Raw genomic sequence first — 17,098 nt, 5'->3', positions numbered from 1 at the left:
TGGTTAGCACCGTGGCCTCACAGCTCCAGCGACCCGGGTTCAATTCTGGGTACTGCCTGTGTGGAGTTTGCAAGATCTCCCTGTGTCTGCGTGGGTTTCCTCCGGGTGCTCCGGTTTCCTCCCACAGCCAAAAGACTTGCAGGTTGATAGGTAAATTGGCCATTATAAATTGCCCCTAGTGTAGGTAGGTGGTAGGGGAATATAGAGACAGGTGAGGATGTGGTAGGAATATGGGATTAGTGTAGGATTAGTTTAAATGGGTGGTTAATGGTCGGCACAGACTCGGTGGGCTGAAGGGCCTGTTTCAGTGCTGTATCTCTATAAATCTAAATCTAAGATGGTGGATGCATTGGTGATCTTTTCAAAATTGTATAGATTCTGGAGTGGTTCCTGCAGATTGGAAGGTCGCAAATGTCACCCCACTTTAAGAAGGGAGGGAGAGAGAAAACAGGAAATTACAGACATGTTCGCCTTACATCAGTCATTGGGAATATGCTAGAATCTATTCTAAAAGGATGTGATTATTGAACACTTGAATAATAATCTGGGCATAGTCAACATGGTTTTATGAATGGGAAATCATATTTGAAGAATTTGTTGGAGCTTTTTGAGAATGTTACTGACAGAATTGATAAAGGGGAGTCAGTGGATGTGGTATACTTGGATTTTCAGAAGGCTTTTGATAAAGTCCCCCACAAGGAGGTTTGTTAGCAAAATTAAAGCACATGGGATTGGAGGTAATATACTGTCATGGATTTTAAAAACAGTAGGAATAAATGGGCCATTCTTGCGTTGGCAGGCTGTGACTAGTGGGGTACCACAAGGATCAGTACTTAAGCTCCAGCTGTTCACAATATATATCAATGATTTGGATGTGGGGACCAAATGTATCTCCAAGTTTGCGGATGAGACAAAACTAGGTGGGAATATGTGTTGTGAGGAAGATGCAAAGTGGCTTCAAGGGGATTTGGACAGACTTAGTGAGTGGGCAAGAATGTGGCAGATGGAATATAATGTGGAAAATGTGAAGTTATCCACTTTTTGGTAGGAGGAATAGATGTGTGGAGTATTTCTTAAATGGTAAGAGATTAAATAGTTTAGGTGTGCCGAGGGACCTGGGTGTCCTTGTCAATAAGTCACTGAAAGCTAACATGCAGGTGCAGCAAGCAATTGGGAAGGCTAATTGTATGTTGGCCTTTATTGCAAGAGGATTTCAGTACAGCAATAGTGAAGTCTTGCTTCAAGTGTATAGAACCTTGGTTAGACCGCACCTGGAGTACCGTGTTCAGTTTGGTCACCTTAAGAAGGATATTATTGCCATAGGGAGAGTACAATGCAGGTTCACCAGACTTGTTCCCGGGATGCTCAGTCTGTCCTATGAAGAGATTGGGGAAACTGGGCCTGTATTATCTAGCGTTTCAAAGAATGAGAGGTGATCTCATTGAAACCTACAAAATGCTTAGAGATAGGGTAGATGCAGCAGCTAAGATGTTTCCCCTGGTTGGGGAGTCTAGAACCAGGGGGCACCATTTCAAAATGAGGGGGAGGCCACTTAGGGCAGAGATGAGGAGAAATTTCTTTACTCCGGTTTGTGAATCTTGAATTCTCTGCCCCAGAGGGCTGTGGAAGCTCAGTCTAAAGCAGAGATTAACAGATTTCTAAATACCAATAACAAAGGGATATGGGGATAATGTGGGAAAAAGGCATTGAAGTGGATGATCAGCCATGATCATATTGCATGGCAGGGCAGGCTCGATAGGCTGAATGGCCTACTCCTGCTCCTAGGTTCCTATACTGTAGGTTGACCAAATCTCTGAAGCATATAGGATCAGGGATCACTGCCTTTCTTAGTCTTGGGCTTAGGATCCTGATCCTCAAATATTCTCTCCCTCAGTTGGCTGAAGGCTGAGCTGGCACATTGGAGGCAATGAGAACCTCCAACCATCTCCCACAGCACAACACCTCCCTCCATCAATCAATTTCAATTGTGAAATTCTGAAAAATATGGACCATTTTCCATATCTTGGGAGCCTCCTCTTGGCACAGTTTTTTTTAATAGGATATGTAACTGTAGCTCATCAGATTTGGGCCTAATCCTGCTCTGTGGAGAGGTGATTGTGCAGGTTACTGAAGCAGGAAATTACTTCACAGAATCACAGAATAATACAGTGCAGAAGAGGCCCTTCGGCCCATCGAGTCTGCACCGATGCATTAAAGACACCTTAGTGTCCTTTTTCTTTCCCTTTTCTTATTCCCAGCTTGGGAGTAGGGAAATTAGCTGTGGTGTCCCTTTTCTTTTCTCTTATTTCCCCACTCCTGACATCACTGATAGCTTGTCGCAACTAGAATAGCAATGCAAACGCTTCACAGAATGGGAATGAAACTAATGATTGTGCTGGTCTGTGTAGTTCTGCACTATGCCATGTGGTGTAGTTACCAACTGAACAGTGGGGATATCTAGCAGGCAGATTTATATCAGAATTTGAGATCATGATGGTGCGTGAGAGTGATGATTGGGTCCCGGTTGGATGTTTCCATGTACGTTATCAGTTTCTTTTATTTTGCAGGAATGTACAAGCAATCAAAAGATCTGCTGTGTAGAATGTGCAAAACTGGGTATTACCAGACAATGGTGGGACAGGAGAGCTGTAACCTATGTCCTGAACAACATTATTGCCCTGTAAGTCATTTTGGTTTGAATGGAGTATTTGGACAGACACCATCCTGAATGGGAGCTTTGTGTGTGTCTGTCTTTTGAGACAGTTTTGAGCTTATGGTTTACGGAGGAAAATAATCCCCAAAAATAAATTTTCCAAAGTTACACAATTTTCAGCACTGTGGAGTGAGTTGAATGTGTGACTTCCATGATGTTTACTCATTGTAGGTTTTTGGGGTGGGTGTGGGTTGGAGAAACTGCTTCTCAAAAATCTCTATCACTGTGATATCTGATTCTTTAGAATAAACAAGGCTGGGTGTCCTCTTCTGGGTTTTAGCGATCATTGTATGTTTGAGTTTTGCTTTTGTAAATATCCTCCTCCAGCAATTGGTTAAAACCATAGTGGTTCCTGGGTGATATGTCAGAGTAAGTGTGGATGTTGGGAGTAAACAGGAACATTTATTTTTCAATATAATTTGTTACCAGTTTTATTAAAACTGATGCTCCAAAGCACTTGGAACTAGTCCTTCATTAAAATACTTTAAAGAGCACAGGCCCCATAATCCAATAAATGGAAATACACAGCAAGTTTCTCAACATTTGTGGAAAGTGTCAGCTACCTTTTTTAATCTTCCAGGATTTGCAGTGTTTTTGTTTAATTTTTCCGTATCAATTCTTTAACTATTTTTGTGATTCGAGTTTTGAAGCTTGGCAGTTGACGCTCAACCCAATCTGAAATATGGCCAATGAGGACTTCTGTTTTCCCAGAGTCCAGATGTAGCTCCGATCAGGTGTCCAGAAGATGCATTTTGTCCAGCTGGAAGTACTGCGCCTCGGTACTGCATGGAAACGTTCTTCCTCAAATCGGGAGATCACTGTATACTGACGCCTCTGACCATATTCCTACTTGTGCTGCTTTCAATCGGTGAGTTGACAGCGTGTATTTCTTATGATCTTTCCCTTTTGAAGAGGAGTTTCGGGCATGGCTATTTATTGCAATAAGGCATGGTGTCCAGCTCCACTGCTCTATCTCAAAAGATGCTTGTCCTTGAAGCAGTTGAAGGGAATATCTGTCCATCCGTTATCGTATTGGAATGCTGGTGATGTGCAATTGGAATTTTATATGGCGAGTAATGGAAATGAAGTCTGATCCTACCAGTTGAGTCCAAATAAGATTGTTGGGAAGCCTTCCATTTTTAAAACTATTGGAGTTTGGTGACTGGAGAGCTAACTATGGTGTTTGATAAAACACTGCCACTTGGTTAATGCTGTGCAACCCGGAAGAGCAGAGTGCTTGTGTAGAGCTCGGTTAGAGCTATGAATTCTCCCAAGTGTAACAAAAACTGTACTAGAAGTTCCTCTTTAACCTGGCCAGTTTTTTTTTTTTAACTGTGATGCTGAGTAATATGTGGATGAGAATACCCAGAGAAGGGAATTCAATTTTTTTTTTTTTTTTTACTTGTGTTGCCTGTCCTGGACCTGTGTTTTTGCTTCTGGGATATTTATGGCCAAGATTTTATGGTTAGCAGCGAAATGATGATGCTTGTCACTGATCTCGAAGAAAGCTATCCACAAAGATCTAGCAGTCTCTGTGGCAATGGACTTTACCTTTCCTGATAATTGCATTTGCTGTCAGCTATTAGGAATCTCTGACGTCCAGCAAAGGTGATTTCATCAAACGGGCTAAACAGCCAACTGCACTTATAAATTCTCTCAGATTGCAAATCAGGAAGCAAAAACACTGATTATCCTTCACCTAACTAATCATTTTAGGGACTGAAATAAAGATTGGGATGTATACATGGGATTAAGGTAGAAACTGATTTTGTTTTTAAAATTGGTACTTTAAAAATGTATTTTTAATCATAATGGAGAATTGCTAAAAATAGTCAAAGTTTTTCATACATTTCGTAGTTCTCTTTTCATACAGTATAAATTTGTTTCCCTTACATTGGTATTCTTGTGAATTGTCCTGATGAGTGCAAGATGAAAAGCTTCGACTAAAGTCTCTATTTTCAGCAATACTTAAGTTCTGTTCTGTCAAACAATTCATAATGGAGAAATTTAGCATTCAGTAAAAAATTGCTTTTGGGGCCAGAGTTGCTGTTCTGCAGTAATTATGACTTAGTACACCACTTAAAAACTCAATTACACCTCATTCAACAAGGTGTAACCATTTCAAGGTTTTTACAGCGAGACTAATGATGTAAAAAGTGGAAGTTCACATCAAATCGAGTGATTTCTTCTGAGATTTCCAAGCAAGGACTTCAACAGTGCACCTTGTGGAAGAGTGGGGTATCACAAACAGCAACTTCTGGATTTCCATGTCTAACCACACAAGTGTGGATGCCTGAAGTTGCTGCCAGTTTCACATGTTAACGATTGAGAATGCTGACATTTTGGCTCTCATTAAAGCTGGAAAATCCAGGCCATTAATTTGCAAGAGCACCAGGCTTCCCTAACTGCCTCATCCCTTTTTATTTTTATTCTTTTGGATATGGGTGACACTGACTAGGCTACACTTATTGCCCATCGCAAGGTGATGGACCTTCTCCTTGAATTGCTGAATTTTCATTTTTTTTAAGTCTCTTGTGTGGAACTTTAATGCGACCCATTGACATTCCTTCCTTTATCATGTCAGTGTCCTCACAAAAATTCAACTAGGTTAATTAGGCATAACTAGAAGCTGAGATTGTTCTTCAAGCTGAGAAGGTTGAGGGTTAATAGAGGTGCTTCAAAGTATTTAGGGAGAATGAGATAGAATTGCATATATACTTCAAAAGGATAGTGGAAAAGACTTGCATTTATATAGCACCTTTTAATGACCACCACATGTCCCAAAGCACTTCAAAGCCAATGAAATACTTTTGTACAAAACATGGCAGCCAATTTGTGCACAACAAGCTCCCACAAATAGCAATGTGAGAATCAGATAATCTGTTTTTGTGATGTTGATTTGAGGGATAAATATTGGCCATGATACCGAGGATAACACCCCTACTCTTCGAAATAGTTCTATGGGATCTTTTTATGTCCACCTGCAAGTGCAGATGGGACCTTGGTTTAATGTCTCATCCAAAAGACAGCACCTCCAACAGTGGAGCACACCCTCAGTACTGCACTGGAGTGTCAGCCTTGATTTATGTGCTGAAGTCCCAAAATGGGATCTGAACCCACAATCATCAGATTCAGGCAAGAGTGCAGCCAACTGAGCCACAGCTGACCATGCAAAAATACCAGTGGCGGAAGGATCAGTAATCAACAATGAGCTTTTTAAAGTAATTGGCAAAAATCGAAGGTGAGATGAAGAGAAAATCTTTAGTGAGTTATGGTCTGCAATGCACTGCCTGAAAGGATGGTGGAAGCAGATTCGATAATCACTTTCAAAAGGATATTGGATAAATACTTGAAGGGGAAATTTTGCAGGGCTATGGAGAAAGAGCAGGGGAGTGGGACTAATTGAATAGCACTTTCAAAGGAGGTAAATGGTCCTCATGCAAGATTCCACCACTACAAATCCATGATCAGTTCATATTCAAAGTGCTCAGTCACTGTTTCTAATAACAGATTCTAGTAACTTCCCCACAACAGGTGTTGGACTAACGGGTCAAAAACTTTGGTAACTTAGCTTGGGGTAGTGGGAGGCAGTGTTTTAATACAGGCCTAGCTGCACAGTTTAGTTTGGCAGAGGTGGTCAGTGTTTCTAATTAATTTGAGGCTCATGGGCTTTACAGTATGTGACTTAGTGCACTATGGTGGCCAAGTTTAGGCTATTCGGTTCAAGTTTAGTGTGGTTGAGTGGAATGGTGAAGTGCTGACTTGGGTGTTAACTTTGGCTCAGCATTCCCCTTTTCCCTGGAAACTTCAGATGTGATCCAGTGGGAAGATAACTATGTCTGACCAACATAAACAGGATTAGGCCATTCAGCCCCTCTAGACTATTCTGCAGTTCACTTAAATTAATGCTGATCTGCACCTCCACTCCATTTACATGCTGTTGATGCATGAATTATCCAATTGGTCCCACTCTCCCTTCCCCATAACCTTTCAAATCTATATCCAGTTCTCTCCCTGTCTACTCTGATCAAGTCCCCTAAATCTTCCCTTAACCTTCTCTGAGCTAAAGTGAACAATCTGTAGTCACCATAACTGAAATCCCTAATTCCTGTTCTAATTTTAGGATTGCACCCCCTTGTTCTGGATTACCCACCAAAGGGAAAATGGCTCCACTGCCTCTGATCTCATTTTAGAGACCTCCCATCAGATCAGCCTAAACCTTTTAAACACAAGGGAATACAAGCCAAGTTTATACAACCTGTCCTCATGTTAACCCTGGCAACATTCTGCTGAATCTGTGTCATACTCTGCCCAAGGCCAAACAGATCCTTCCTCTGGTGCATTGCACATAGCACTCTGAGGTCCAGCCAAGGTTCAGCAAAATTGAAGCATCACTTTTTTTTTTTTCTCTTTTTTTTTTTTGTATTGCAGCCCTTTTGAGATAAAAGCCAATCTTCCATTAGCGTTATTGGACTTGTGCACTAGCTTTTTGTGATTTGTGTATCAGGACCACCAAAATGCTCTTCCACAGTTCTATTTCCTTGCCGTAAATAAAAAATTTTTGATAAACCTTTCACTTCCCCATATTGAATTCCATCTGTCACAGTTTTGCCCATTCATTCAGTTTGTTTGTCAGTGTCATAGTTATACAGCACAGAAACAGGCCTGCCAGCCATCAAGCACCTATCTATTCTAATGCCATTTTCCAGCACTTGGCCCATAGCCTTGTATGCTATGGCGTTTTTCAAGTGCTCCTCTAAATAAAATTTTGAGGGTTTCTGCCTCTACCGTCCCTTCAGGCAGTGTGTTCCAAATTCCAACCACCCTCTGGGTGAATTTTTTTTTTTTCTCCAATCCCCCCTCAATCTCCTACCCCTTAACTTAAATCTATGCCCCCTGGTTATTGACCCCTCTGCTAAGGGAAGAAGTTTCTTCCTATCTATCCTATCAATGTCCCTCAATTTTGTATACCTCAATCAGGTCCCCCCCTCAGCCTTCTCTGCACTAAGGAAAACACCCCTAGCCTATCCAGTCTCTCTTCATAGCTGAAATACTCCAACCCAGGAAACATCCTGGTGAATCTCCTCTGCACCCTTTCCAGTGCAATCACATCCTTCCTAAACATAGAAAATAGGAGCAGGCCATTTGGCCCTTCGTGCCTGCACTGCCATTCATTATGATCATGGCTGATCATCCAACTCAATGGCCTGTTCCTGCTTTCTCCCCATACCCTTTGATCCCTTTTAGACCCAAGAGCTATATCTAACTCCTTCTTGAAAACATACAATGTTTTGGCCTCAACTGCTTTCCATGGTAGCGAATTCCACAGGCTCACCACTCTCTGGGTGAAGAAATTTCTCATCTCCGTCCTGAAAGGTTTACCCTGTATCCTTAGACTATGACCCCTGGTTCTGGACTCCCCCCACCATCAGGAACATCCTTCCTGCATCTACCCTGTCAAGTCCTGTTAGAATTTTATAGGTTTCTGAGATTCCCCCTTCACTCCTCCTGAACTCCAGTGAATATAATCCTAACCGACTCTATCTCTCCTCATATGTCAGTCCTGCCATCCCAGGAATCAGTCTGGTAAACCTTTGCTGCACTCCCTCTATAGCAAGAACATCCTTCCTCAGATAAGGAGACCAAAACTGCACACAATATTCCAGGTGTGGCCTCACCAAGGCCCTGTATAATTGTAGCAAGACATCCCTGCTCCTGTACTCAAATCCTCTCACTATGAAGGCCAACATACCATTTGCCTTTTTTGCCGCCTGTTGCACCTGCATGCTTACCTTCAGCGACTGGTGTACGAGAACACTCAGGTCTCGCTGCATATTCCCCTCTCTGTTTATAGCCGTTCAGATAGTCTGCCTTGCTGTTTTTGCTACCAAAGTGGATAACCTCACATATATCCACATTATACTGCATCTGCCATGCATTAGCCCACTCCCTCAACTTGTCCAAATCACCCTGAAGCCTCTCTGCATCCTCCTCACAACTCGCCCTCCCACCCAGTTTTATGTTATCTGCAAATTTGGAGATATTGCATTTAGTGTGGTGACCAGAACTGTACACAGTACTCTAGCTGTGGCCTAACTAGCATTTTATACAGCTCCATCATAACCTCCCTGCTCTTATGTTCTGCGTCTCTTTTGTAGCTTCCTGCTTCCATCTACACAACTTACTGTACCTTGTAACTTGGCATCATTGGCGCTCTTGCTCTTCATCCAAGTCATTGATTATATATGGTGAAAAACTGAAGCCTCAGAACAGATCCTTGGGGAACACCACTTGTCATTATCCTGCCAATCAGAGTACATTCCCTTTATCGCTACTCTCTGTCTCATGCCTCCTAACCAATTACCAGCCCTGCACATTGTATTTCAATTGCTGTTGAGAGCTCAGTTTATGCCTCAATGAGTAAATGCACTGCAGATTTCTCAATATTGAGCAGAACAGACTAAAAAGTTTCTGGATTTCACCTAGTCCTGGGTCTGTACCACATAGTGTCAATAAAGATTCCACAGTTTGATTCTGGTCCCTGGGTTTAGAGTGGGGGAGGTGAGAATGTCCCAAGAATGCTGGTTAAATCAGTGACCCCTTGCTTGGGTTGAGGTACTGGAGGTCTGCCTTAGCTTTGCATTACCTAGTCAGCAACATCAGAAGATGATAGAATTGGAATTTAGTTTAGAGATACAGCACTGAAACAGGCCCTTCGGCCCACCGAGTCGGTGCCGACCATCAACCACCCATTTATACTAATCCTACACTAATCCCATATTCCTACCACATCCCCACCTGTCCCTATATTTCCCTACCACCTACCTATACTAGTGACAATTTATAATGGCCAATTTACCTACCACCCTGCAAGTCTTTTGGCTTATGGGAGGAAACCGGAGCACCCGGAGAAAACCCACGCAGACACAGGGAGAACTTGCAAACTCCACACAGGCAGTACCCAGAATTGAACCCGGGTCCCTGGAGCTGTAAGGCTGCGGTGCTAACCACTGCGCCACTGTGCTGAGAAGGTTAGTTTTAAAATGAATGTCTGTCTGTCTGTCAGCAAGGTTGGCACAACTTTGTCCAGAATACCTTTTTTTATACCTGTCTTGGTCTGCTCCAGATATTTTCTAAACATCTCGAAAGGATTGTCCAGTGACTTTCTCTTTTTTTGAGAAACAAAACCTGTCCTATTAAAAGTAAACTATAAGTGGGTACACTGTATTTTACGTTTGTTACAAGAAGCAAACAGGTTAGTTGGTATTGAGTGACCGGAAAGAGTTTTCTTAATTTTTCAGAATTGCTTTTATAATTTTTTATTTAAAAGAAATTACAAAGAAAAATGACCAGATGAAATATTAGTGCTGTCTATTACTAGTTGTGCTCTTGTATATTTCCATCTCTGATCAATTTCATGTTCTTTTTCAGTTATTTTGCTGATGATCACTGTAATAATTGTTCGTCACAAAAAGAAAGTCAGACCAGTGGACCCAGTGCGATCCCCATTACTGAACAAAGAGCCATTCCCTGGTCAGGAACCTCACCCGTCTTATGGAATCTCCTGGGATAGAGAACCAGTGTACGCAGGATGGTAATTATGGCCCCATGATCCCTTTTGGCACCGGTGGTACATGATGCACATTTTTTTTTAAATGTGTATCTTCAGTGCCTTGTGGAACCACACTTTCCTGATTCATTGCAAGTCCTTGCATTCTGGATCACATGCAACTTTTTATATGGTGTCTTTTGTTGTCCATTGTCACCTGCCTATTTCCTTCAGAAGAGAGGAACAATTGAGTTGTTTGCTGGTGGTAAGGTACCTTCAATCCGATCAATCGGAAGGACTGTTTTGTTGCATCCATCTCTGACAATACCAGTCTAAAAGACTGGATGAAATACAGTGGTATTCCATGGAGTTGAGCAGCTAATAGTTGTCTGAAAATTGAATTTCTGGTTGGAAGTTGACTGCTCGCCCCTTGCACCAGCAGATTGTCTCCATGTCACCAAGTCAACTTTATTTGATGAAGAAATTGCACCCAAAACTGTGCACAAATTCACTTCTTTGAGACTATAAAGTTGAGACACAAAAATGAAGATATATTTTGTATTTTTGCATTTTGCACAAAAAAGCATTTGCCTTTTTTTTGGTAATAGAATTTTTCTGTTTTGAGTAGAAACAATTTACTGAAACTATTGCACCTTAACTGCATTTTTCCAAGCAAGACCTGTTGATAAGTGTGTTTTTATTTTGGAAGGTGGGATGGGGTGCTTCTTTAACTTTCAGCTTGGCAAATTGCATCCTGGCAGTTCTTCCAGGATAGTAACTGAATGAAATATAAAACTTTGCACCCATGTCACTAATGGATCATTGGTACAAAGTGAAAGCATGGCATATCACAATAGATTTCCTTTTTGGAATCATTGCTGTCCAAATTGTAATTTTTTTTTTTTTCTTGGTAAGCTGGATTTTAAATTTGCTCTTGTGAACCCTTTTTATATAAAACATTGTTTGTTTGGAATGTTTAAATGTAAACTAGTTTGTTGTAAGACTGTGGCTGATGTATATTAAAAGGTGTTGTAAAGTAATGTAATAGCCTACATAAGTGAGTGGAAAAAGTATTCTCTTCCTTGCCCCTTGTCCATTTTCCTTCTGAAAGTTCATGGAGTTTTTTGAAATTTTAAAAGTGCCTAGACAACAGCAAACATACAGTTCTCTCGTCATTGTTGGCTGCAATTAGAAACGTGAAATTTCCAATTTACCTTCCTCCAGCTGTAGGAGATTCCCACTTATTTTGTGGATCTTTGGTATTGTAGGAAGGCTGGCCAGGGCCTGCTAGAAAATGGCACCGTGGCAATATAAACTGGATTGAGCTGGCAGTGAGGCTGGATGTCTGATAATGTTGCTCTCAAATGTGAAGTTAGTTACAGATAAACTCTTCGGAACTGTGTGTTTTCTTAGATCAGTTGTATCTTGTAATAACTTGCAGGCATTGAGTGGATTTCACCGGCTAAGAAGAAATTAAGCTCAATTTATTTTTTAAAAATCATCTTTTGCTTACCCCCCACCCCCCCGCACCTCCACCGACACATCCCATCAACCCTGCTGCTCCCAAACATCCACATCAGTCTCTCCAAGTCTCACGTTCAACCATTTTTTTTGTTCATGTAAGTCACTGAAATAATTCACTGATCAGACACTATCTAAAAATTTTATGATATGGAAACCATACATTTTGGGAGGAGAGATTCAGCTTTGAGATTACTTAAACAGAATTTCTGGTCGGAAGTGAGAAACTGAAATCAATACTGTATTAATAACAGTAAATGTGGTGGTTTTGGGTGTTTGCATGTTTAACTGAACTCCTTACAAATTCTTAACTCCAGTGACATCAGTGATCTCTGTTCAATCATTTTTTTAAAAAAGAGATTGAAAGGAGGAAGTGATGGTTCTCTAATTGATTTTTAAACATGGTACAATGCTGACTTTCCACAAAGGTGAGCCTTGAATCCTGTGGGAAAGTGCATAATGTTTTGAACTGTAATTATTTTTTTAAAAATTAATAAACTTTAAATTGTGTAAATGAAACAAAGGACCAGGCTTTTATTTCTTCCCCCACCCCCACCAAACAGTTCAGAGATGCTTCAGTGTGTGTGTGATGCAGTTTGAGAAATAACCAGGTTTCCCCCCCCCCCCAACAATGGCTAATAGACATTATGGGCTGGATTTTACTGCAGGCTTTGGGATCCCAATGTCGGGACCAAATAGGGTCCTGAACCTGCATGTGCTGGCACGGAGACTGGCTCAGCAATCTTCCCAGAGATCACCTCCACCTCTCTGCTTGCCAGCTTTGTGGGCTCCCATAGCAATCAGAAGCCTCAGCAGCTTTGGGAGAGATGGGTGCTGCTGTGATGGGTCAGGGACCATGAGGGTGCTTCAACATGATGGTACCCTCAGAGGCATGAATCTGAAAAAAAAAAATGGAGGGGCGAAGCCATTAAGTTCTCAGGATGGGAAACTCCTCCAAGTGAATTATTTGGACCTTTGATGCGAATGCTCTTGTCCAGTAAAGAATTAAACAATTAAGGCAATAGGATACTCTGATAGTAAGTCCAGAAAGTTTATTGAAGTAAAATTATGCTTAAACTTAGGAAAATAACTTTTTACATCTCTTGTAGGCGTGCTTCTTGGTCAAGTTTGGTCGCAGATTGAGGCAAAGGCTCTCGCGCTGTCTGGTCTTGATCCCTTGCTTTAAGTCTGTGGTTCTGCCTATGAAGTTTTCTATTGTTTCTGTGCCCCATTACCTAAAAAAACAGGAGTTTCATTAACCCCTTTCTGACCATCACACCCATTAACTAACTGTCAGGAAAGCTGGCCTAGTAATTGGTTCTAGCTGTTACTAGCCTAATTAGATTGGTTTTTAATTATGACTGAATTGAGATAAGACACCTGAGCAACATGAACAAAGGAGTACTCCTGCTGTCTGAGGCACAGACACTGTGGCTGAAATACTGTTTATGCTGCACAGAACTCTCTATTCTCAGAGATGCAATCTGATTACATAGAAACATAGAAAATAGGAGCAGGATTAGTTAATTCGGCCCTTCGAGCCTGCACCGCCATTCAATACGATCATGGCTGATCATCCAAACTCAGTAACCTGTTCCCGCTTTCTCCCTGTATCCCTTGACCCCTTTAGCCCTAGGAACTATATCTCTTTCTTGAATATATTTGATGATTTTGGCCTCAACTGCTTTCCGTGGTAGAGAATTCCACAGGTTCACCACTCTCTGGGTGAAGAAATCTCTCCATCTCAGTCCTAAATGGTCTTTATCCTTAGACTGTGACCATTTGTCCTGGACTTCCCTGCCATTGGGTATATCCTCCCTGCATCTAGTCTATCCAGTCCTGTTACAATTTTGTAGGTTTCTGAGATCCCCTCTCATTCTTCTAAACTCTAGCGAATACAAGCCTAATCGACCCAATCTTTCTCCATACGTCAGTCCTGCCATCCCAGGAATCAGTCTGGTGAGCCTTTGCTGCACTCTCTCCATAGCAAGAATATCCTTCCTCCCAATAAGGGGACCAAAACTGCACACAATACTCCAGATGTGGTCTCACCAAGGCCTTGTATAATTGCAGCAAGACATCCTTGCTCCTGTACTCGAATCCTCTCACCTATGAAGGCCAACATACCACTGCCTGTGAATTGGGCCTTTCAGCCTTTAACTTAAAGGGTTACTTGGAGCTTGCAACACCTTACTTAACGCAGATTACAAAAGAACTGAATGTTTAAATGCATATATTAGCTGATTACGTGCATAATTCAATCAAGGTTCCAGAATTAATTGATTTAATAGTGATATAAAATAGAACTAATTTCTTTAACCGATGCATTATCAGATTAAGAATAGCGTGAAGCTAAATCTAACCAGTCAAACTACTGACTGTGCGGCCTTTCCTGCCTGCGGTCCCCTCTTTGGGGCATGGAGCTCAGAATGCCCCCAGCCTGCTGCGGTGAGGCCGCCCCCTCCCCCCCCATTGAGTTGCTGCCTTTGCACGTGGCAAAGTTCACTCTGCCAGTGGCAAAATGCTGGCAAGCTTGCAAGATTTTCTTCCACTTGGGGCCTTAAACATCTTAACTAGCTGCCTGCCTGCCTCCATGGAGTGGTCAGGTGACCCTACACTCAGTCCGCCCCTGGGAAAGTTCCCTGGTGGCTGGAATGCATCGGGAACCATCCCAACAGCAATCCCCCTCCCCACTCTCCCCCAGTCCACACAGCCTGCTGCCAGTGGGCTAGGAAAATTTCAGCTGATTTCAATCCCCACTCTGGCTTCCCTTGTCCCCTTTCCTCCTGTTTTAACTGACGACCTCCTGTTTTTCCTAACTCTCGCTCTCTTGCATTTTCCCCACCCCCAACTTCCCTATAGATAGAAAATTTAATATAAACAGCCACCCCTTGACTATGCCCCAAATAGTGACCCCTATTCTTTGTCTTGATCACTGATCAGGCCATCTTTGACCCCCCCCCCCCCACCCCACCACCCAAATTCACTTACAACTTCACTAGCCTTTAGCCTGCCATTTGTCACAATAGTTCTGCAGCCATTGATCCACTCAACCAATCTTTATCTCTTCCAGTGGTGCCAATGTCTCCAGCAAAACTGTCTTCCATCTTGGTAATGCCTCCTGGTATGACTCTTTTCCCCCTTTAAGTAAAAGAACAAAGAACAGTACAGCACAGGAACTGGCCATTCGGCCCTCCAAGCCTGCGCCGCTCCTGATGCCTGCCTAAACTAACACCTTCTGCACTTCCGGGGTCCGTATCCCTCTATTCTCATCCTATTCATGTAATTGTCAAGATGCCTCTTAAATGTCTCTATGGTATCTGCTTCCACCACCTCCCCTGGCAACAAGTTCCAGCCACTCACCACCCTCTGCGTAAAGAACTTGCCTCGCACATCCCCTCTAAACCTTGCCCCTCGCACCTTAAACCTATGTCCCCTAGTAACTGACTCTTCCACCCTGGGAAAAAGCTTCTGACTATCCACTCTGTCCATGCCGCTCATAACTTTGTAAACCTCGATCATGTCGCCCCTCCACCTCCGTCGTTCCAGTGAAAACAATCTGAGTTTATCCAACCTCTCCTCATAGCTAATGCCCTCCAGACCAGGCAACATCCTGGTAAACCTCTTCTGTACCCTCTCCAAAGCCTCCACGTCCTTCTGGTAGTGTGGCGACCAGAATTGCACGCAATATTCTAAGTGTGGCCTAACTAGGGTTCTGTACAGCTGCAGCATGACTTGCCAATTTTTATACTCTATGCCCCGACTGATGAAGGCAAGCATGCCGTATGCCTTCTTGACTACCTTATCCACCTGCGTTGCCACTTTCAGTGACCTGTGGACCTGTACGCCCAGATCTCTCTGCCTGTCAATACTCCTAAGGGTTCTGCCATTTACTGTATACTTCCCACCTGCATTAGACCTTCCAAAATGTATTACCTCACATTTGTCCGGATTAAACTCCATCTGTCATTTCTCCGCCCAAGTCTCCAACCGATCTATATCCTACTGTATCCTCTGACAATCCTCATCACTGTCCGCAACTCCACCAACCTTTGTGTTGTCCGCAAACTTACTAATCAGACCAGCTACATTTTCCTCCAAATCATTTATATATACTACAAACAGCAAAGGTCCCAGCACTGATCCCTGTGGAACACCACTAGTCACATCCCTCCATTCAGAAAAGCACACTTCCACTGCTACCCTCTGTCTTCTATGACCGAGCCAGTTCTGTATCCATCTTGCCAGCTCCCCTCTGATCTCATGTGACTTCACCTTTTGTATCAGTCTGCCATGAGGGACCTTGTCAAAGGCTCAAAATTGGCACAGGCTTGAGTGTATGTGGCACAGACCTATTCTAGCTATTTGCAAAACTACCTAGTTTCTCTACTAACTTTCCCCCTCCAGCCTTATCTTGTTTGTGAGATCCCTCGCCATCTCCTTTGATTCCAATCGCACTAAAGTGCCAACTGTTAACCTTCCCTTCCTGCCCCCCTACCAGCAGACAATAATATTGTTCCCCTATTCTTTCAAAACCAGCTTATTATCCCCTCCTCAAAACCCCCCACCCTTGATATCTTTTTCCTTGCAAACTATGAACTGATCTTCAGCTTCTCTGCTCGTGTTTCTTTTTTCACCATTCATTCAGGGGATGTGGGCATTCCCATGTTTCCCATCCCTAATTGCCTTGATAAGTTGGGAGGTGAGCTGCCACTTTGAACCACATCAGTCTGTGTGGTGTAGGTACTCTCTCGGTACTTCCAGGAGGGAGTTCCAGGATCTTGACCTAGTGATGAAGGAACGGCAATATATTTCCAGGTCAGGATGGTGTGTGACCTGGAGGGGAACTTGCAGGTGCTGGTGTTCCCATATGCCTGCTGCCTTTATCCTTCTAGGCGGTAGAGGTCATGGCTTTTGGAGGTGTTGTCTAAGCAGCCTTGGTGCATTGCTGCAGTGCATCTTATAGATGGTACACACTGCTGCCACCGTGCGTCAGTGGTAAAGGGAGTGAATGTTGAAGGTAGTGGATAAAGTGCCAATCAAGCGAGCTACTTTGTCCTGGATGGTGTTGAGCTTGAATGTTGGAGCTGCAGTCATTCTGGCAAGTGGAGAATATTCCATTACACTCCTGCCTTGTGCCTTGTAGATGGTGGACAGGCTTTGGGCAGTCAGGTGAGTTACTTGTCACAATTCCCAGCTTCCGACCTCCTTTTGTAGCCATAGTAATTTTGTGGCTGGTCCAGTTAAGTTTCTGGTCAATAATAAACCTCAGGATGTTGATGGGGGAATTCCGTGATAATGCCATTGAACGTCAA

The 17,098-nt window shown here is 42.8% G+C and overlaps 1 protein-coding gene across 1 annotated transcript in view; it reads left to right on the top strand.

Moving 5' to 3' along the window:
- si:dkey-21a6.5 (proprotein convertase subtilisin/kexin type 5) overlaps window positions 1-12,306 on the top strand; it is a 64,541-nt gene extending 52,235 nt beyond the window's left edge. The window contains exons 7-9 of the mRNA XM_068029829.1: window positions 2,568-2,680; window positions 3,425-3,581; window positions 10,145-12,306. Of these exons, the coding sequence (XP_067885930.1) occupies window positions 2,568-2,680; window positions 3,425-3,581; window positions 10,145-10,311 (437 nt within the window). The 3' untranslated portion in view covers window positions 10,312-12,306. The remainder of the gene's footprint in view (window positions 1-2,567; window positions 2,681-3,424; window positions 3,582-10,144) is intronic.
- Window positions 12,307-17,098: the final 4,792 nt, after the last annotated feature.

Source organism: Heterodontus francisci, chromosome 1 (genome assembly GCF_036365525.1).
Source record: "Heterodontus francisci isolate sHetFra1 chromosome 1, sHetFra1.hap1, whole genome shotgun sequence".
In the NCBI taxonomy this organism is placed as follows: domain Eukaryota; kingdom Metazoa; phylum Chordata; class Chondrichthyes; order Heterodontiformes; family Heterodontidae; genus Heterodontus; species Heterodontus francisci.
Note: the sequence above shows the minus strand (reverse complement) of the source record. Positions and strands in the feature narration are given on the sequence as shown.